Consider the following 22,192-nt stretch of genomic DNA (forward strand, 5'->3'; position numbering starts at 1 on the left):
CTGAAGGCTGTAGTCTTTGATCTTCATCAGTAAATGCTTCAAGTCCTCTTCACTTTACATAAGCAAGGTTGTGTCATCTGCATAACACAAGTTGTTAACACATCTTCCTCCAGTCTTGATGCCCCATTCTTCTTCATAGAGTCCAGCTTCTTGGATTATTTGCTCAGCATACAGATTGAATAGGTATGGTGAGAGGATACAATCCTGACGCACACCTTTCGTGTACACCTGTCTGTATCCCTTCATAAGATCCCTACAATTATACTTTTTTTTTTTGTAAGTGCAGATTCTTTTAAAAAGTGTTTTATTTTACATTGTTTTGGGGAAAACACAACATACTCGTTGTTGTTAGTCAAGTTGGACCCTAACTTATAGCAAAATCATGTGTTACAGACTAGAACTGCTCCATAGGATTCTTGGCTGTAATTTTCTGTGAAGCTGCTGGGTGGGTTTGAACCACCAACCTTATTCCTATACTTGTTAGTCTTTAAAAAATGATGCTATCACACACATCCCACCACTTACCCCTGAAGGAAGCAATAAGTCATTATTACATTTCTTCCATTCAATCCCTAAATATGGGGAGAGGTAGGGAGAAACTGGCTGGCTTTCACAGGATTATGCTAACATCTTGATCATTCTTTTTTTTTTTTAAATCTTGCATCATTGGTTCTCCAGGCAGTAGCATCCAGTCTTTCAATATGAGATTTTATTGCATGACAATCTTAGTAAATTAGGCATCGTTACATTTAAACTCAAGTAAACTGTTTTTCAGAGGTCACTGTGATAAAATGTTGTTGGCATATGTTGATAAAGGAATGGAGATTTATGAAGGGGTCTTTTCAAAGCTCAGCTTGCTCTGTTGAGTCAATTCTAACTCATAGTAACTCTAGACGGCAGAGTAGAACTGTCCCACAAGGTTTCCTAGTCTGTAACCTTTAAGAGAGCATATCACTAGGTCCTTCCTCCTGCGGAGCATCAGGTTCGAACCACCGACCTTTCAGTTAACAGTCAAGCTACTTAACTACTTCGCCACCCCAAACCACTGCCATTGAGTCCGTTCCGACTCACAGCGACCCCATAGTGTTTCCAAGGCCATAAATCTGTAAGGAAGCAGACTGCCACATCTTTCTCCCACAAAGCTGCTGGTGGTTTTGAAATGCCAACCTTTCGGTTAGCAATCTCTTTAACCACTGCGCCACCAGGGCTCCAAAACTCAACTAAACCAAAACCAAATCCATCTGCTGTCAATTTGATTCATAGCCACCCTACAGAACAGAGTAGAATTGCTCCATAGGGTTTCCAGAGAGTGGTTGGTGGATGTGAACTGCTGACTTTTGGTTAGCAGCAAAATGCTTAACCACTGTGCCATCAGGGCCCCAAAACTCAACTAGCTTGAGAGAAATGGGAAAGTTGAATTTGCACTGCTGCAAGCTTCCAGCAGGGGGCTGTGGGAGAGGTGAGCCACATCCCCAGCCTCCCTGCCAAGCAGGCTGTTGCTGCCTCCTCACAGGTTTGCCCATCCTTCCAGGGTCAGCCCTCTAAGTGGGTACCTGCTTTGTGTTCCTTTCTTTGTCTGGGCTCCCTAACTAGGAAAGTAGCAAAAAGGACCACACACACCCAGCAGTGACCATAGCATTCTTAGGGGTAGCAGGGTGTAGGGCTGCCCCAGAAGCCAGAGCAGTGGACAAACACCAGGCCCAGCTTTCCTCAGGGCTCTCATCTCACGCTGTCCATGCTTGACTGTTTATTTATTTACCTCTGTGTACTTCAGAAACGGAGAATCTGGAAATGTGACTAAATTCTTGACACAGAATCCTCATTTTACTAATTTCTCCACAACATAAAATGGTCACCACCCAGGAACATCAGAATAGATCTGACTTTGTCAGAATTCTTAAACTAGTGAACTCAGTCTTCTCTGTAAATGAGATGCTTACCACCTCCTTCATAGAGCGGTTCAAAAATTAGCAAGATACCAAATGTGGAGGTGAGTAGCAGAGGAGGTACCCAAACGTTCATCTCCACGTTTTCTGTTGTCTGGGGCTCTTATGTTACTGAAAAGACGGCTGCTAAAGGTGGAAGAGAATACCAAATGCCTCTCAAAAACAATTCTCAAAGAAACATTTGCAGGTAAAACTGTGAAACATCAGCAGAGCTCAATTTGTCTAAGTTTGTCTGCACACAACTCTCCACCTGCTGCTCCTCGCTCAGATTCTCTCACCTAAGAACACAACACAGACGCCCACTCACTCAGCTAAAAACACCTACAGTGGCTCAGAGAAACACACACATCAGAACAAATTTAACTGCACAGAAACACAAAGTCCCTGAGACACTTACCTTGCAGGATACACACTGAAGGCATGAAAGGTGGAAATGAACTGTGCACACAGACTGAGCAGGGTTGGCTGAGGGGAGAGTGGGCGGGCAATGAGGAGGGAAGGCAGAAGGAACCACGAAACCTGCTATTTGCAGATATAGTGACATTTTACCCTTAAAAAAAAAAAAAAGCCACTTCATAGCTTATTCAAACAACTAAAAATACCCTTTGGCCCTTAATTCTATGTACTATTAAATTGGCCTTTGTGAAAATTCCTAATAAAGACAATGGTCCCAAAGGTAAAATTCAGCAATGGGGACCAGGCTTGCTCTTGGATTTCATGTGCGAGATCAGAATTGTTGTTGGGTGCCATCAAGTTGGTTCCAACTCACAGCGACCTATGTATGACAGAATGAAACACTGCCTGGTCCTCTGCCATCTTCACAATTATTGGTATGTTTGAGCCCATTGTTGTAGCTACCGTGTCCCCATCTTGTTGAGGGTCTTCCTCTTTTTTGCTGACCCTCAACTTTACCAAGCACAATGTCCTTCTCCAGGAATTGGTCCCTCCTGATAACATGCCCAAAGTACATGAGATGAAGTCTCGTCATCTTCGCTTCTAAGGAGCATAGTAAAGGTAAACAATAGCAAGGAATATGTTTCACCTGAGAAGGCACTTTCATATGGAATTCTGGTGGTGCAGTGGTTAAGAGCTGGGCTGACAGCCAAAAAATCGGCAATTCAAATCCACCCACTGCTCCTTGGAAACCCTATAGGGCACTTCTACTCTGTCCTATAGGGTCTGCTATGAATCGAAATTGATTCGATGGCAATGGGTTTAATCTTCATTCTTCGAAGCAAGGATGGTGACTTTGTCTCACATACTTTGGACATGTTATCAGGAGGGACCAGTCCCTGAAGAACATCATGGTTGGTAAAATAGGCAGTCAGTGAAAAGAGGAAGACCAACGAGGTGGCTTGACACAGCGGCTTCAACAATGGGCTTAAACATAGCAATGATTGTGAGCACAGCGCAAGGTTGGGCAGTGCTTGTACAAAGACTTGCTATGAGTCAGAACTGACTCAAGGGCACCTAACAACAATCTTCACCCTATCGATCAACTCCGATACAAAGATTCTATGCTTTTGGGTCACATGACAACCAAAATGCCCAGTACTTAAACAAGAATCCAAATGAACAAAAGGCGGCAGTTCAATTTTGTAAGAAACAATATATTTTATTTTTCTGACACCACAGCTCTGGCGAGTGGTTTTGTACCAAATTTAATGGAGGTTACACAGAACGTTTTACGCATGGGAGGGGGAGGAAAGGGAAGGAACCACAAAATTAAAAAAACAAAACAAAAACAAAATCCTGGATAGCTTTTAGCATCTGTTCCACTCCCACATTAATAAAATCCATTTGGGAATTCCCAGTAAAAGGAGAACAGAAAACAAGGGGGCAGCGAAGGGTATGTTGGGGAAGAAAAAGACTAAGCGGGAAAAAAAAAGACCATAGAGCACCCCAAGGACAGACCTTTCCCTCCCGAAATCAGGAGGACACTCGGCAGGGAAGGTGAGGCTTTGCTAGATTTTATTTCCCCAAAATAACACCGTGTATTGCAGCTGCCAAAGGGAAAGAGAAGGGAAGCAGGGGTCAGCGGTGAGAGGCACAGGGAAGGAAACTCACTTAACTGAGGAGATACGGAAGGATGAGATAGGGAAAACGAGAGAAAAATGTGGAGGTTGGTTTGTATACTGGAGAGACAGACAGTGCTGAAGAGCACTTGAACTGAAAAAACCAAGGTCCTAAGAGTCATTATTTAAAAAAAAAAAAATCCCCCCTCCCCCCACCCCTTGCTGAACTTAGTTCCTTTTTTTGTGCTTTTCATTAATACTCTGCTCTGAGGTCGTGGTTTGGTTTTCTATACACTGGAGTTGAAAGAAAATAGTCCGAAGGTCTGAAGATGGATTCTCCACCTAAAGTAAACAGCCCAGCATTCCTGTTCTCCTCCTGCCCCAAAGACTAAAGTCTCTGCTAAAATCCCTTTTACAATATAGTACAGTACACAAAAAAAATAAAGCCCAAATCAAAAAACAAAAACAGAATAGAATCCTGGGAGAAGCCAGTCCGAAGGACGTAAACATACAGAGAACGGTGCAACACATGACCGATGGCAATTCTCAAAGCACGGCTACAGATTCCCAAAAGTAGGTGCCATCATGGGATACCCAAGTCCACAAAAATAATTTTTAAAAAATAAATCTTAAAAAAAACACACCTGTTGATTAAATGAATAATTTGCTCTCAGGTAAATCCATACATTCTCAAGTTCCCCCCACCCCCAAAGCAGCCCTCGGGTCTCTGTTCTCCTATTGCATGACCAATGGTATTCCTGGAACTCTCTCAAAGCAGCTCTCAGGACCTGGAATCTCATCTTGACAAGGATCGGCACATCCAGTCTTAGCAGCTTAAAACATCATGTTTCCTGGGTTGCCAGGTCCTTGGCTAAATCCACCCATGCCCACGTCAGCAGCCATGCCCCGGGGCCTCATCTGTGGGGGAATCATGATGTTCTGTTGGGGTCCCATCATGCCCTGCATGGACATCATCATGCCTGGAGAGCCCACAGGCCCTGGGTGGGTGTAGAGCCCGGCAGGGCCCCTATCCTTGCCAGGAATCATGCCCACGGCGGCAGCTGGATTGCTCATCAGGGTGGGCTGGCCGGGCATCGTTGATTGTGCTGGTGACATCATCCGGTGGTGGGGTCCCATCATGCCTTGCTGGAGAAAGGCCGGCGGTCTCATTGGGTTGTGGCCTGGCATGGATGGAGCCGTACCCAGAGGGATGTCTGGAGTTCCCACTGGCCCTGGACCTCCCATGCCAGGTAATGCTAGTCCCATTCTGGGGCCTTGCTCGCCCATCATTCCCTGCATGTGCGAAAACCCAGGTCCGGGACCCTGGGGCTGTTTACGGCCTGGGACTTCCCCTCGAGGGAAATACTGCAGTGTCTGGCTGGGCTTCTCCGATGGAATAATGCGGGACAGATCAAATTCAGGGATTCCGGTGGCTCCAGGTCGGATGACCTCTTGCAGATCTGGGTCTGTAAACACTGAAGGCATGCTGTTCCCCAGAACAGTGAAGGAGTCAGGACCCCCTGGGCCTCCAGGCTTGCAAAGTGCTGCATCTGCTGAACTTTGGGGCAGGTTGCTGGGGCGGCCAAGGGGGCCTTCGCCTGGGAAACTCATGGGTCCTGGGAAGTTGCCCTGGCCCCCACTGGGGCCATTGTGAGGGAATGGAACCTGCTGTGGAGGAGACTGTACTGGAGGGAAGCCCTGGGGGAAACCCATCCGTCCTTGAGGTACCATCGGCGGCTCCTGGGACCCATGTCCCATCATAGGATTGTGTGACATCAGGCCAGGCCCCATTGGGACCCCATGAGGAGGTATGTTGGGTCCCATGGCATTCGGAGAGGGCATCTGATTGGAGTGAGAGAGTGGCTGGGTCATTCCCATTGGGCTAAGGGTTGGCATCGGAACCACGGGGTTTGGACCTGAAATTCGAGGATTCTGTGTATTAATGCCCATTCCTAGAAAAATAAAGATATCAAAGGGATCAACTTAACCAAAAGCAACTTGAAAAAAAAAATCAAATTAAGGAACTATCATTGTGCATCTAAAGTGTCGGTACTATGCTAAGAAAACATAACACATAGTCCCTGCCCTCAGTAAGACTACGTTACATTTGGGGACACAAACCAACAGCTCTAAATGGCCATATATTATTATAAATTGTCTGATACAGGAGTGTGTAGAAGATGGCTAGAAAGAAACTCCTGTATGAAAAGTTACAAGTGAATATACAAACGAGTACAGTGGACTTCACTGTAGACACTTAATATAGAAGAAAACAATTTCCCTGAATGACTTAAGTATGGTCCTTTGTGAAGAAAGAGAATTAATCATTCCCACAATTCCAAGAGCAAGAAATAGGCCTTTTTCTAATTGACATTTGGTATGATCATTGTATACGCCCTATAGCGACAGCATTTAAAACTCTGGGTTGTATGACATGTTAAAGACATGGTAACTTTTAACGGAAAAAGAAAGCACACAGGTTCTACTACCATCTTTGGCACATTTCAGTATTTGGTGGTCTTCTTGCTAAATTACCATGGAGTATGGTAGGGCTGGATGGTGCTTGTGCACCACAGAGCGTGTCTAACCTGATTAATTAGGATTACCGATGAATAAATAGCATTCTCTTCGCTAATCCATCACCTTTACCATTCCAGATCAGCTCCTGTTTGTGAGGTTTTGTGCAGAGCTGAAGTAAAGGGGTACAGGATGAGTAGGGAAGGGAGGATTTTTATCACTGCCCCTCCCACCACCGCCAGTCCTAAAGAAGTGCCTTTCTAGGAAATAGGGACTTTCCACTGTCTGAAGGTCTATGGCTGCTTGTGGTGTGAGGCTGTCCTTCCAGGAAAATACTTCAGGACTCAAGATACTCCTATCAGCATGTTCAAAGAAAGTGCTTCCAGTATTGCTCCAGGTAGACAAAAAAAAAAAAAAAAAGATCCATGCAGGTACACAGAAGCATCGAAACTATAACGAAACCTGCTTTCTTCTAAGGAAATACTGAGTCAAGCGAATGAAAACTAGTTATCTTGATCTAGTCAAGACACTTTAATTCTACTGAAACTAATGCAGACGGTACATTCAGATGATACTTTTCAACTTGTTGAACTTCCCTGGCTGGAGAGCAATGAGATCTATTTAGGTCTACAGCAACCGAGAAAATATTACAAGGGGTTACTCTCTTGTCTAGTGCTGGCTCAAGAGCCCATGTTCCTGATTTCTTACCTGCCATATTATTCATTGATGGCAAGTTGGGAGAGCGAGCTGGAGGGGAGTCATCATCTGAGCTGGCCACAGTCTTGATGGCATCATGGTATAAGGGAGTAGAACTGGGCATTGCAAACTTGGACATTCGAGACATCATAATAGAGAGTGGGTTCTGGGAAAGGGTCGGCTCTGGAGGCATGGTGTAGGGTGTGCTAGACGGAAGACTTCCAGGGATATTCACAGAGGCAGACTGGCTGGCTGTAGGAGGTGGGGGGCCACCTGGGAGAAGAAAGCAAAATACAACAAAAATGGGCAGGGAATTAGATTCCTCTTGAAGGCTACTGGGCCTTATGATTATGAAATAACAAGGCCAGGAATGAGAGAGATGAACAGGACAGTGTTATTAGACCCAGAAGAGGAATCATCAATCTTCTAGTCAAGCTCCGTGTGTGTGCAGAGGGAGACGGCAGAGTGACACGGAGGTGAGGGATCAGCAGACATGAAGACACATACGCAAAGAATGCATTAGAAATATTACTCCAAGCTTGGGAAAGACATGGCTTACAGGCAACTACGTCACTGAGAAGAATGAAATAAGCAGCTCCCTTTCCCCTGCCAATCACCATTTAGAATCCGACTCAGTTATTAGTATGCCACGCAGCCAGGCCAGCAGTCCGACCCCAGGTACTAACCACATCACCCCATAAGCACTCTTGGTTAATTCCCACAACCAAGATGTTTGAACTAAAAAGGTCTGAGGGGCTGCTCCACTGTAGTGCTTCAGTGACCTGCTACCCAGCAGCGAGAGACACTTTAGCTTGGCAGGATAAATCAACCGTCTTATTCTGATTCTAGTCTTTTCTCAAGTGGAGATGGCACGGACCTAGTATTTACACCTCAGTGATCATCTTCTACTGACCACCTCCGGTCCCATTCACAAAACTACCATCATCAGCAAGGGCCTCTCCTAGGAAGAAAATGCTAACAAATTGTAGCTGATCTACGAGAACAGCAGTCTACCAAGGATAAGGTTTGCTAACTATTTCAAATGGTCCACATGCATTTATGAGAAATAATCAAGTCTCTCTGCAGCCTCCCGTCTCTGCTTAGGGTTATACTCAGTCTCTCGACACGAGAGCAGCTCCTTGAAGTGACTGGGTCTAGTATTTAAAGAAGCCACGTTTCTCCACTGTTAAGACATTTTATTTCACCAACACGTGTTCATTCTGCCAATGTGAATTATCCTGTGAGCTGACATGCATTCCCCATTCCCCCTCCTCCTTTCAGTGGCCCCATGTGACAAACATATTCTGCACCAAGAGCCCATGCATCTTTGCCAGGATTGGACACTTGCTCACAACCCAACAGAAGTACTGACTACACACCTTGCCACAAATATGTCCGTCTCGGCAAAGGCTGCCTTTTCTGGCTGCGCAATCAAGTTAGGACACCGATCTTCTCAGAGTGAACGAATCAGACTGTAGCCATCTTCAGCTACAAGGTGCAAGCGTGAGGGGAAAAGAGCATACTAACCTGACTCTACACTTCCCAGCATGGCTGGGGAGGCCATGGTGAGGGGTGCTTTATGGTTTGGAGGGATCCCGGGACTCTGCAGGGGAGGTTTTGGAGAGGAGGTCCATCCAGGCGATGGGGCAGGAAGTGATGGTGACTTGAGGTGAACAGGCGAAGCAGCAGCAGACCCCAAGACAGGAGGGGACTTAATGGAAGCAGCAGCAGCTGGGCCTGCCAGCATGCCTGCCAGCTGCGATGGAGTCTGGGGGGACTTGAGGTTCCCCGAGGGTGAGCCCAGCATTGGTGACTGGACTTGGCGCATGGTGGGAGACTTCAGAGGGTTAATGCCCGGGGAATGCACCTGGCTGCCTGCCACAGATATATCCAAGGGCTTTCGGCCCAGGCCACGCTGAACTGGAGGAGCTGTGTTGAGGCTTGTGGGGTTATTGGAAGGGTTGAGAGGTAGTGGTGGCATATGACTGAGCCGGCTGTTAGTCCTTTGGTCGGGCCCAATTGGTTCTCTGAGATTCCGCAAGCCACTGTTGCTGCCTGGACCCTGAGACATGGGAAGAAATGGCCTAGGGCCCATGCTATACTCTTGTTGAGGGTGCTCCCCAAATGGCAGGGGCACCATCTTCTGTTGAGCAGGCAGCATCTCTGAGCCACCTGGGCGTAATTTCATCATCTCCTCAGGACCTGCCCCAGCCTCTCTCATCTTCTGAGGTATCATCTGAGAGTTGGATCCCATGCTGACGTTTAAACTGACATCTCCCTTCATGCCACTAGGAACCATCCCAAACTCAAGTTCTCGACCAGGGCCCATCTGTGAGGGCATTCCTTTTGGAAAGTCACCCCGGGAAGGACTCAGAGGGCCCTCAACTGGTATTCGAGGAAAAATGGGATTATTCCCAGGCTCCATATGTCGCTGAGAACCTGGGATCATCCTATTCATTTCCATGCTGGGCCTGATGCTTTCCATACTCATCCCAGCGGGGAGACCCAGCTGTTTCTCTGCTAGCTGCTGTTGAAACATCTCTTCAGACAATCCTTGGGGGTTTGGGAAGCGCTCCCCTCGGCCAGGACCACTGAAGACACCCTGGCCAGGAGGAAAGTTTCGACCATCCGGGATTTTTGGCACATCGTCTGGCCAACTAACTCCAGAAAGACCTGGTCTAGATGCCGGGTTGGGGACGTTTGGCCCCTCCAGTTCAGAGCTTATCATTCCTGCAAATCCAGGGAGGCGCATCTGGCTCCCTGGCATGTTGGGGTGGGGGGCCATGCCCCTTGGGGGCAGAGAATGTGGCATGTTGATACCATCGGAAAATGGCTCTGCACCCCCAGGCCCCCAGGCTTCACTAGGGGTCATCTGGTACGGAGGGGGAGGCCCTCGGACCACTCCCCGAGGTCCATGCTGATGGACCATCATATCCTGGAGAGAGCACTGCTGTACGACCACTTGTTCTTGCTTCCTCCGCTTCTCTTCATAAAACTCCTGCTGCAGTTTCAGCCAAGCTATCTGCTCAGGAGTCATATGGTCCAGGTGGTCAGGTCCTATGGGCCCAGACTGGGAGTTCATGGAAGGTGGAACCATTTCATCTGGAGGAAAGGGCACATCTCTATGTCCTTGAGGGCCAAATGGAGCTCCCACATCTGTCCGGGGCACAGGGCCCTTACCTAGGCTTTGGGATTGAGCCATCATGGCCTGTATTGGCCCTTCTGGCTTCTTCTGGGGTCCATCTAACACCCCAGTGTTCTGCTGGGGCCCCCCACTTTGACCTCCTGTGAACTCTTTCTCATCAGGAAAAAGCATGCGCTGGATATCTCTGAGAGTTTGCAAGGAGCGTTCCCGGTGCTCCAGCTGCTCCTGAGATAGTCCATCTGGGTTCTCTCCCAGTGTGGGGGGCTCGCCACTGGACACTGGTGGAGGCGGGGGGGCTTTGGGATCTGCTGAAGAGCTGTTGCTCCCCTGGGAGACAGGGGTCACTGCTCGGTTGTTGGGCGTCGAGTTTGGCCCGGTACTGTCTGGAGGCAGTGGAGTGGAGCTGGCAGGGCTGCCTACAGAAGGAATTAGTTTGTTTTCTACCCCAGGACTATCCTGGTCCAGGGGACGCGGGGGTGCGGCAGGCTTGGGTGCTGGTGCCGGAATGGGTGGAGTTGGCTGCAGTCTGGTATTCTGGGAAGAATTCTGGTCCTGGTTGACTGGAGCCGGGGGCTGCTGTGGGAGAGGTTTTGGATCATTCCGAAGGGCAGATATCTGTGTGTTCTGGAGATAAACGAGATTTTAAAAACCATTGGTAAATTGAAAAGAAGGGCAATTAAATGAGCAAGATATGTTATAAAGGATCTGTCCCAGCCACATAAATCTATTCTGACACTTGCTGTAGACACTGCTCGTGTATAACCCCACTGTAGACATGAAGACATTTTGATATTTTTTTCTTAAACTTTTCTGTCAAATGGCATCCTCTTCCCCTTGCTGAAGATTAGGTTTCAATAACTTTATAAGCATGCCAGGGGAGACCCACTCTGCCAAAGTGAATACATTTGAGTATCTATTTCGAGGAACAGGTTTGATATCACATGTCTACTATGTGTTTCTGATTCAGGGAGAGATTAGTTTCTTGGTATGTGGGAGGCTGTTCCTAATACCTTTTTCTTTTCCCTGAAAGTTACAACCAGGTATGTCGACTTCGCATTGTCAATCAAACGGTCTGATGTTTCCAGCTGAAAGAAAAAGTACACGTCGCTTACAGCGCTGTACTCTAAAAGCAGAGGCAGTGGGTAAGGCTGCTCCATTTCAACACCTCCTCTGGCATGGTGACTACTGAGTACTCCTCTCCTTGAGTTTCCAGGGGGCCTGACATCTCTGGTTTCTGTTTTCAGTTTGTGATCACTGATTCCATATTTGATAAGAATTTGAACATTAACGGTAGTAAGATAATCTGTAGGCAGGAAGCGTCTGTGGAGAAATCTGAGGCTATCTACCTCATGGTGTCTCTTGAGCTGTTCTTTCCAATAGGCAGCAGACTGCCCTTTTTACAGGCTGGACGGCTGCCTTATTATTACTTATTAAGTACCAATGCTAAAGCAGATCCCAGGTAAAAGCACAGTCACCTACAACAGGTGACATGAACACTGTTAGCGTTTAGAAGGGCAACATATACGATATGGTTCTAAACTTTTAACCCTGCTGAGACTTAAGAGAGTGATGAAGAAGAAGAATCACGGAAGAACAGACTGGCACACAAAATAAAAAATATTACCCATGAGTATGGGGCTGCATTAAAAAACCATCCATATGAGACCAAAAGGTCAACAATTACTCTAAAGCAAAGTGTAGAAGACAAAGGGGGTAGGGAAACTAGAGTACTGGAAACAGAACAAGCAGAAAACAATTAATGACAACATTGACACACTGCAAAAAACATAACTACTGTGACTGAACAACTTATAAAAATTGTCAAACGGGAACCTAATTTGCTGTGTAAACTTTCACTGAAAACACACAGAAAATTATTAAAAAAAAAAAAAGAGATCTACGAACTGTGAAAGAGATCTTTCTCCAGCCTCCAGTGACCCTTGTGATTCCTTTTAGGTGTTCATTTGCTCCTACTTGTTCACTTAATATAGTCTGTATTTCTAAATCGCTAAGACTCCTACAAGAAGTCCCTTGGGGGTCCAAATGGTTAAGCACTCCACTACCTCCCCTAACAGAAAGATTGGTGGTTTGAACCCACCCAAAGGTACCTTGGAAGAAAAGCCTGGTAATGTACTTCTGAAAGGTCACAGGCTTGAAAATCCTATGGAATGTAGTTCTACTCTGATACACATGGGATTGCCAGGAGTGAGAAGTGACTCAATGGCAATGGGTTTGGTTTCTGGGTTTTAAGGGTCTTACTTACCTCCCCTTACAATTTCTCTGGAATATTTAGCTATGTACAGATCTGCACACAAACCATTATGTGTATCTCTGCACATGAATAGTTTGTGCTGTTTATACACAAAGATACGTCTTTGAATGTTTACAACCTGTGACTGTGTATGTAAATGTTTCACTTGAAGGTATGTATACACGTATGTCTGTAGGTACAGACTTGTGTAGGAAAGACTGGCTGGATCCACATGACCCTGGATGTTCAAAAGTGTATTCCATGTCTGTGACTCCTTAACTGGAATGTGGAGATCACCTTCATTTTCCTTCCATTGCCATTTAAAGTTTGGTTTTCATGGCTGGGTTTTGTTTGCTTGGGGGGTGGGCAGTGATTTCATATAAAGTAACCAGAACAGAAGAAACAGTTTAGTTCCACTCTTTTTATTTTAGATTTGGATCCATGGATATTTGATTAGTTGCAATTTCCTCCTTAATTCCTTTTCTGATTTCAATTTAGTACCCGAGAAGGTAGAGGAGACAACTATGTTAAGGGCTGTCATTAAGTCAATAAAATGTTGGTTCAAGTTGGATGCATACTCTGCATTCCAGCACAATACACATTTAAATACAGTATTTATATTCATCCTCTAGAGTCCACCACCTGTCTGTCAGTTTGCTGTACTGTGGTGGCTTGTGTGTTGACATGATGCTGAAGTTTTGTCACTGGTATTTTTTCAAATACCAGCCAGATCATCCACGGTGGAAGGTTTTATCGGAGCTTCCAGACTAAAACAGACTAGGAAAAAAGGCCTGGAGATCTACGTCGAAAAATTAGCCAGTGAAAACCCTATGGCTCACAATAGAATTCTGGCTGATATAGTGCTGGAGGAGCCATGGTAGCATAGTGCTTAAGAGCTACAGCCACTAACCAAAAGGCCAGCAGTTTGAATCCACCAGCCAATCCTTGGAAACCCTATGGGTCAGTTCTACTCTGTCCTATAGGGTTGCTATGAGTCAGAATCAACTCAATGGCGATGAGGTTTATAGTTCTAGAAGACAAGCCCCTAGGTTGGACAGTACTCAAATACAGTTACTGAAACAATGGGCTAGAGCATACCAACAATCGTGAAGATGGCACAGGACCTGGCAACACTTCGTTCTGTTGTACATGGGGCCGCCATGAGTCGGAGCTGACTCAACAGCACGAACAACAACAGCCCCTGAGTAGTGGAGAGGCATGAGGAATGTGAAATTCCTATGTCTAGAAAAGCCCGAGCTCTGCTCTGTCAACAAGAATGGAGACTTTTTTGATACACAGAACAGGCATCATGTCTTTTTATCTTGAATTGTCACTTTGGTCGTTTATAGTCACTTAACTTTTCCTGTGTTTAAGGCTCATTCCCAGTACTGGATATTAAGCTCCATGAAAGCAGGGGCCACGTCTTGAGCCTCTTAGATCCCCATAGCATTCACAGTGCTTGCCTAGTCAATGCCGGACACTCAAGAAATATCTTTTGGTTCAATCTGGTAAACTACATGTATTAAAACCACTGTTGTATGCTTTTTCTAACGTAATTTACAGTTGGTGTCTAAGTCCCAATTAGTAAACAGACTAACATATTTAATAATTTTGGAAATCATTAAGCCATTAAAAACATTCAATGATTCTCTCACTTTGAAATAGGTAAGAATCATTTTGAAAGTCACTATGACTCTAATTACGGTATTATTATCCTAGGGCTGTAGTTTAGTTGCTGCTTTTTAATCTGTTCTTCAACCAACTCAAGGGTGTGTGTTTGTTTTTTAAAGGCTATTCTGTACACAGGATCCGAATCAGATTTTCCCAGAGATGGTTACAAGAAACCCTGCGATATCTGTATAACTCCTCTTTTATTTTGCACCTTCTTCCCTCTAGTAATTCATCAATCTATCAGCATTCTAGAATGCGTAAGACCGCACAATACCATAATTAGGTGAAATGCCCAGAGTGCAGCTCACACCATCAAGACTACCTCCCTATTGAGGAAATTCACCACCTCCCACCTTTACAGTCACTGCAGAACTATTAAACCGTTATTCCATTTCCAAGAATACATACCAGAGGGGCTGTGCTTCTCTCTGTCTTGCTGTTAGAGATGTTCTGGATGTGGAAAGAGACGATAGTTTCCACCTGGCCCTTCAATACAGCTTCTGCAGCTCTGCAGAGACAGAAGAGACAGCAGATATCAGGACTGATTTTTATTTCACAAACTATAATTCCAAAGCAATTTGACCCCAGGTTGGACTTGTAAGGGGAGGAAGGAGAAATATTAGAGAGCCGCCAGAGATGTTGAACGGGAAGAAATCAAGAGAAACAAGTTTTTTTTACTGATGTCTGACCTTATCATTTACTCTCAAAATTCTGAAATTAAAAATTAAAACATAGTCATTAGTTAATCTCAAAACAGGCATTAGAAAACAAACAAACAAACAAAAAAAAAACCCCACAATTGTCTGCCTCAGAACAATCTACTGTGGTAGGTGTTTTAGAGAGAACCCTAGTTCAAAATCCCAACCCAAGAAGGGTGGTCAGGAAATCTCACAACACCTAGTAACTGTCTAAGGCTGTCAAGAGTCACTTTGAATCTTAAGTTAAAAAATCTTAAATGAAAGAAAAAAAAATCAGAAAACCATATCTAGGGTATAATCACATTTTTGGTTAAAAAAAAAATTGATCCATTTATCTACTAGAAACATATACACCAAAATGTTCAAAGTAGTTATCTCTGTTGTCAGAATCCCAGGGATTTCTTTTTTTTTTTTTAGATATTTGTATCTTCTAATTATTCTAAAAGGGACAGGTTTTATTTGTGCCATTTAAAAAAGAACAATAAGTAGGCTGCAGAAAAGTGTGTATCGTGCTTAAAAAAGGTACACATGTATATTTGTATAAGCACATAAAATTTCTGGATGGCAAGCCAAGGAAGTCTTATCAGATGTTGCCTCTGGGGAGTGGGGCTGGGGAGGTTTTTAAATTTTATTTTACTTCTTTCTGTACTGTGAACTTTAATTAATACAAGTGGGTAAAAAGGGGATCAATCTGCAAAAGAAATAAGAACTTGGTTCTCCAAACACCCAAGCCATACTCAACAGCAAGACACTGCCATCAACTTACTTATTGGCCATCTCAGTAGAAAACACATAGACCACTTTGGCTGGAGTCTTCTGAGCAGGTGTGGAATCTGGGGCAGTAGTCTGGCCATGGGATGGGGTGGAAGACCTGGGGGCTGTAGCATTTGATGGGGTCATTGAGTGTGGTGTGTGCTGGGAATCCTGGGACTTTATGTGGTCAGCAGAATTACATTCTAGAAGAATGAAAAGACTCATGTCATAGAAGAAATAATAAAACTCCATTTTTTCTGCCAGAATTAACGGCATCACAACACATACCCACTCTGAGAATTTCAAGGAGGAAGTACTTTGCTAAGAGAAAAGCGTTTCTTTTACTTATAAAAATTCAAATACTCTTCTCCCTAAATGACCGATTACAAAGCACTTGTCCTCTGCCTCCTTACTTCTCTATTACACCTCTTTCAGATATCAGTGTCATGGTCCCTTCCTCCTGGAAATCTCCCAGAACACCTTGAACTTGACTGGATGCCTCTGCTGACTGATCTCATAGCCCCCCAACTTCCCTTACGTCAGCATTTGTCGAGTTTTATTGTAGTTGTTTTTTTAACGTTCTGTTTTCTAGGTGCACTCAAATCTTGAGGAGCATCTAGCATAGCACTGGTGCTCATAAAAAGCTCCCCATGAACACACAAGTAAGGAGGGAAGGAGGAAAAGAAGTGGGGGGAGCAATCACCCAGGTTTTCATTGCCAATTTGGGTTGGGGAGTCACACTTCCATTCCTTAAATACAAACTTCATGTTCTGGTCTACAGTTAAGATTTTTGGTCTTACAAAAAAACAAACAAACCAAACCTGTTGCCATTGAGTCAATTCTAACTCATAGCAACCCTACAGGACAGAATTGAACTGACCCACAGAGTTTCCAAGGAGCGCCTGGTGGATTCGAACTGCCAACATTTGGTTAGCAGCTGTAGCACTTAACCACTACACCACCAGGGTTTCTTTCCTTTGGACTCATACTAGGAGGAAAAAAGCCTGAAACCTTCTGGCACACTCTTCCTGGCTCACTCCATCTTGGTGCCTGCCAGATCTCTACCACATGTAGCCACTCATTCCTGCCACTGTGAAATCAGCTGTGGCAAAACCGGACTAGCGCCAGGGCCATTAAGGCTTCCTCTTGTGTCTACAAATCTGGCAAAGTGGCAACCAGAGAGCACAAAACCTGAATCTTGGAGGATCAATCTGACGGATTAAAGAAAACTGCTCCAATGCAGGCCATTCGCATACGAACAGGATATACTGGTTTGATATGAAGCACAAACAGCGTGGAGGCCAGAAACATCCATGAGAATGTGGTTAGGCTGAAGAATATCCCACCATGACCCCTAACCCACTTGCATCCTCAAGAGTGAGAACTCCTCAACAGGATGCTGCTAGCTAGTCCTCAGTTAGTGAAAAATGGGAAGAAATAGTTCCATTATCAACTGTGAAAACTCCTGAGTCTGATCCCTATTCTCCCCACTTGGCTGACACTAGCTCTCCAGCATCCACCAAAAGTCCGAGGCCTTCCCTCAGGATGCCTACTTCCCTCCGAGTCTCGAAGATCTTATAGACATACCTTTAACATCAGAGTCATCGTTTGGAGTCCCAGGATCTCTCTGATCAAAGGAGTCGGCGGAAATACTTCGCTCCCTTTTCCCCTTGCCCTTGGCACCATTTCCAGCCCCATTCTTCAGCCCCATGCTCCCACCTGGGCCAGGGAGTGCTTTAGGGGTATGGCCCCCACTCTTGGAGTCACAGGGGGATGGCTGGGATTGGCTGGCTGAGCCCCCCTGTTTACCCTGGTTGGAGAATTTGGAATCCAGCTGGGGGTTTCCAGATGGGGACATCACTGTAGGGGGACGGACCATCACCTCCTGCTTTGACTTAGGGCTACTAAAAGAAACAGATAACAAAGGGAGATCAGATGCCAGGTGCAGCTGGTCGGCACAAATCGGGGAGCAGCAGCTTCTGCTGTGGGGCCAAGGAGACCCTGAAGTCACCTCCCCATGTTTCACCTCGACCGCTTGCTTGCTCCCCCCACCCCTGCTCCCATCTCAGTGATCTCAACAGCAAGGAAGATCAAGCAGAGTGGCCTGCCAGGTCTTGGGAACCCCACAGTCACATGGGGGCCCATCTCTAGGCTTCTGTCAATAAAGGACAACGGTTTCTATGTACAGAGAGCAGTGACTCTCACACTAAGACTAGCTCAGAGTAAACAAACAGGCATCACTAAGATCAAAATACTACCCATCCCCAGGCTGATGACAAGGAACAGGTGTAATGAGAGCCTGAAGTCCCTGCTGGAAAATAAAAGCAGGTCCAGGAGAGCATGGGGAAAGCTGCGGGTGATGGGCAGGTTGGGGAAGCGCTCCAGCACATGATCCTCCCAACAAGCAGTATGACACTGCCGACCAAGGGCAGCCAACCGGGGAGGAGGGCAAAAATTCTTTCAGTACAGTGGGACAGTGAAACAAGCTGCACAGTGGGAGTCCAGGGCCCAGTGTTTTAGTTCTAGGGCCTTAGGCCTCCTCACTATTCTGGGCCTCAGTTTCCTCATTTGTCACGTGTAGCCAGCTCTACTGTTGATCATTAATGCCCTTAAGTTTGTGCTCTGGCAAGGAGGGAGGTGGTCGAGAGGTGAGGTCACCAGATGAGGGGCAAAGGAAAACTAGCATAGGCTTTCATTGTACCATTAGCCTGTTTACTAGCCTATGACTATTTACTAGTCTATTTTCTTGTCCTCTCCCCACACTAGTGAATACTGTTCCACCAATAAGTGTTCAAGGTCCCCCTCTGACACCCCTGAGGGTGGTGGCTGGTGGAGGGGGTGGATGGCAGAGGTCCTGGTCCTTACCTCTGTGTGTTTCCTGACGGAGAGTTCCTCACTTTAGGGTTGCTGGAATGCATTGATCGAAATCCTGAGCTTGCAGTCACAGACAGGGACAGGCTCACCGAGTTCCTCTCGGGCTGCAGCAGGCAAAGCTGCTCAGGGCAGTGGCAGTGGGCCACTGCTTTCTGGGCACGTCCCTTAGTGCTGGCCGCCTGTATGCCTTTTTCCTCTTTGTTTTTCTCTGCTGTGGAAGTGGGTCCTTTCCCCTTGCAGCTCCAGCATTCTCTGGGTGTGTGCCTCCTACTGCCAAAGGAAAATCTCGCATCTCCAGGGCACACTGTGGGAAAAGGCCACCCCAAAATAGGGAGACATAAAACACCCTTAAAACAGGATCAAGGTTAAAGCACTAGCCAACTCAACCATGAAGAAGCTAGATCACTGCTCAGCTTCTACTAGGGTTAAAGGAAAGGGCAATGTTCACGTTCTGACCAAAAGGCTCTGGTGCTAAGGCAGCTGAAGAGTGCGTAGACGTTCTGCCAAGCGCACCAGCCTCCCACCCAAGCATCATGTACCAGGCGTTTGTAAGCAGATGAGAAAAACATTTTTATCTTTAGCCCTATAGTCTTTTTACATTTCTCTACTCTGAACACAAAACCCTCAAAAACTTGATTTTTCTTTTTTTGAAACAATGCTTTGGAACCACTGGGCACTGGAAATGCGTAGCAACCAGCTGGTGTTTCGCCCCGATGGCAAACAGTGGCACTGAAATGTAACAAACCCACCCCAATTTCAAACCACGAGACAAATTAACATGTTTATATTCTCAAGGCCTCGAGGTGGGGGTGGAGAATGTTAAAGGAGGTACTTCTGAAATCAAATATTGAGCTAATACCAAACACAATCAGTTCTATCCTGATTTCCATGATCTTTCCATTAAATTATGCCGAGTATGTGTCTTGTGTTCTCACTGCTTAATGACAGGGACTGCAGGCATGGGTAAGCATGGGAATGATCCATAATTCTGAAGGTAAAAGAACATCTTTGAAGGCTAAGATATTTTTTGAGCAAATTTGCAAGGCTAATTTGAAGCAGAAAGGTCAAGAAAATATTCCCAAACCTAGCCAGAGAACAAATGAGAAAGCCCTTTATTTAGAGCTGCTCAGACTAGTTCAGGGAAGGCCAAATACTCTTTAAATCACTGCTCCCTCCTAATATGGTTTTCTTATAACTACTGTCCACTTACCCCCTTCTTTCTGGTATCTTAAAAAAAAAAAAAAAAAGTTGCCTTCACATCAACTCTGACTCTTGGCGACCCCATCTGTGTCAGAGTAGAACTGTGTTCCATGGGGTTTTCAATGGCTGATTGTTCAGAAGTTGATTGCCAGGCCTTTCTTCCAAGGTGCCTTCTGGGTGGACTCTAACCTCCAATCTTCCATTTAGCAGCCAAGCACATTAACCATTTGCACACCCAGGGACTCCTATGATATCTTACTGATGGGTTATGGGACTGCAGAAGGAGGATATCAGATGAGGATTAGTAGCTAAAAAAAAATCAAAGGGATTAGAAGTAACTCGGGTCTTGAGAGACTCAAGAACTGGACTGAATTTGGGAGGATCAGTTATATTCTAGGTTTTGGCACTGCATATAATCACTGTCAAGTGTTCAATGTCTATTTCTTCATTTGGAAATCTGCAATAGTCTCAGCTATTTTACCTGGGATGCTGAGAGAAACTTATGAAAGTTCTGAGCGTACACAATTGCGTTTCTTTCTTCTCAAGTAAAGAAGTCAGGAAAAGGAACTAGAATAAAACATTACGGACGCGGGGGTCTGGGGAACATGGTTTGCGGGGACTTCTAAGTCAATTGGCAAAATAATTCTATTATGAAAACATTCTGCATCCCACTTTGAAATGTGGCGTCTGGGGTCTTAAATGCTAACAAGCGGCCATCTAAGATGCCTCAGTTGGTCTCAGCCCACCTGGATCAAAGGAGAATGAAGAACACCAAGGCCACACGACAACTAAGAGCCCAAGAGACAGAAAGGGCCACATGAACCAGAGACCTACATCATCCTGAGACCAGAAGAACTAGTTGGTGCCCGGCCACAATCGATGACTGCCCTGACAGGGAGCACAGCAGAGAACTCCTGAGGGAGCAGGAGATCAGTGGGATACAGACCCCAAATTCTCATAAAAAGACCAAACTTAATGGTCTGACTGAGACTAGAGGAATCCCAGCGGCCATGGTCCCCAGACCTTCTGTTGGCACAGGACAGGAACCATCCCCGAAGACAACTCATCAGACATGAAAGGGACTGGTCAGCGGCGGGGAGAGAGATGCTGATGAAGAGTGAACTAATTATATCAGGTGGACACTTGAGATTGTGTTGGCAACTCTTGTCTGGAGGGGGGATGGGAGGATAGAGAGAGAGGGAAGCCGGCAAAATTGTCAAGAAAGGAGAGACTGAAAGGGCTGACTCAAGAGGGGGAGAGCAAGTGGGAGTAGGGAGTGAGATGTATGTAAACTTATATGTGACAGACTGATTGGATTTGTAAACGTTCACTTGAAGCTTAATAAAAGTTATAAAAAAAAAAAAAAAAAAATTACGGAACGTCTCTATGCTGACCTGAGGAGAAAGCAGCCTACAAAACATTTTGGTTTTGATTATATTTAAGGTCATATTTTTATCCCCCACCACCTTCAGCTTTTTTTCCCCCAAGTTTAAGACTATAAAATTGATTGTGGTTGTCAAATTCAACATGTATGACCATAAACCATTTTGTAACTTCTTAGTAAACATCAGGAAATCACTGGTGAAACAGAAGTAGCAAATGAATCTTGTATGGACAAAGCCATCAGAAAACATTTATCTCAGGAAAAGGAAAACAGTTACCACCTCTATAGTCCCCTTTTGTAACTTCTGGTACTTTCTACCTGCATCACACATTCTAGCAGTCAATCACAAGTTATACTAAATAGTTCTGTGTGTGTATTTTATCTTTCTCCTATGAAAGCTAAGTTCTCTGAAGACAAGAACCTTGTTTTAAAGTTGTTTGGATTTTCTGTAATACCTAGTATGATATACTAAGAACATGGTTAGAGCCCAGGTAACTTATTTAGCTTCTCGTGAGACAGAAACACCTGGCATTTGTGTTACACTCTTCTTCCAAAGAGACTCAAGACGTATTACAAATATAAAATCACTACATTAATCTCTTAGTCATTTCTGATTAGCTGTCAGCAAAGATTAGTTCTAATAATGACATGTAAACATAGACCAATAATTTTCAAAATACTTCTACATATAGTTTCTTATTCTCACACTTCGCCGGACATTGACTGACAGGCATTTTGCGGATGGATGAATGCAGCACACCAGTGTGAATGGCTTCTTCCAGGTTTCCAGTCAGCGCTCTCAGACCCCAGCTCTTTCCTCTAACCCATCTCCCTTACCATCACTTTACAGATGGAGAAACAGCACAGACACCTGAAATAAGCATGTAGGCCCACACGGTGGCTGGGAGTAAAATCCAGGTGATTCGATCCCTAACCCAAGGAAATTGCTGAAATAATTTATCTTGCCTTTAGCCTTTCTGACAAAACCAATGAGCAAAACAAAGTTCAGAAGGCAGGAAGGGGCAGGAAAGATGGGTGAATG

The 22,192-nt window shown here is 45.3% G+C and overlaps 1 protein-coding gene across 9 annotated transcripts in view; it reads right to left on the minus strand.

Annotated features, from left to right (window-relative positions):
* Positions 1-4,181: 4,181 nt before the first annotated feature.
* Positions 4,182-22,192, minus strand: part of BCL9 (BCL9 transcription coactivator) — a 101,817-nt gene continuing 83,806 nt past the window's right edge. For 7 of the 9 annotated variants that reach the window (XM_049879910.1, XM_049879906.1, XM_049879904.1 and 4 more), the window contains 7 exons: positions 18,558-18,870; positions 17,280-17,596; positions 15,706-15,895; positions 14,650-14,749; positions 8,702-10,943; positions 7,187-7,447; positions 4,182-5,913 (listed from right to left, as the gene is read on the minus strand). In XM_049879910.1, coding sequence (XP_049735867.1) covers positions 4,796-5,913; positions 7,187-7,447; positions 8,702-10,943; positions 14,650-14,749; positions 15,706-15,895; positions 17,280-17,596; positions 18,558-18,610 — 4,281 coding nt within the window. In that variant the 5' untranslated portion in view covers positions 18,611-18,870 and the 3' untranslated portion in view covers positions 4,182-4,795. The remainder of the gene's footprint in view (positions 5,914-7,186; positions 7,448-8,701; positions 10,944-14,649; positions 14,750-15,705; positions 15,896-17,279; positions 17,597-18,557; positions 18,871-22,192) is intronic. The other 2 variants (XM_049879913.1, XM_049879912.1) reach the window with 2 other exon arrangements.

The sequence above is a fragment of the Elephas maximus genome, chromosome 3, assembly GCF_024166365.1.
Source record: "Elephas maximus indicus isolate mEleMax1 chromosome 3, mEleMax1 primary haplotype, whole genome shotgun sequence".
Lineage (NCBI taxonomy): Eukaryota > Metazoa > Chordata > Mammalia > Proboscidea > Elephantidae > Elephas > Elephas maximus.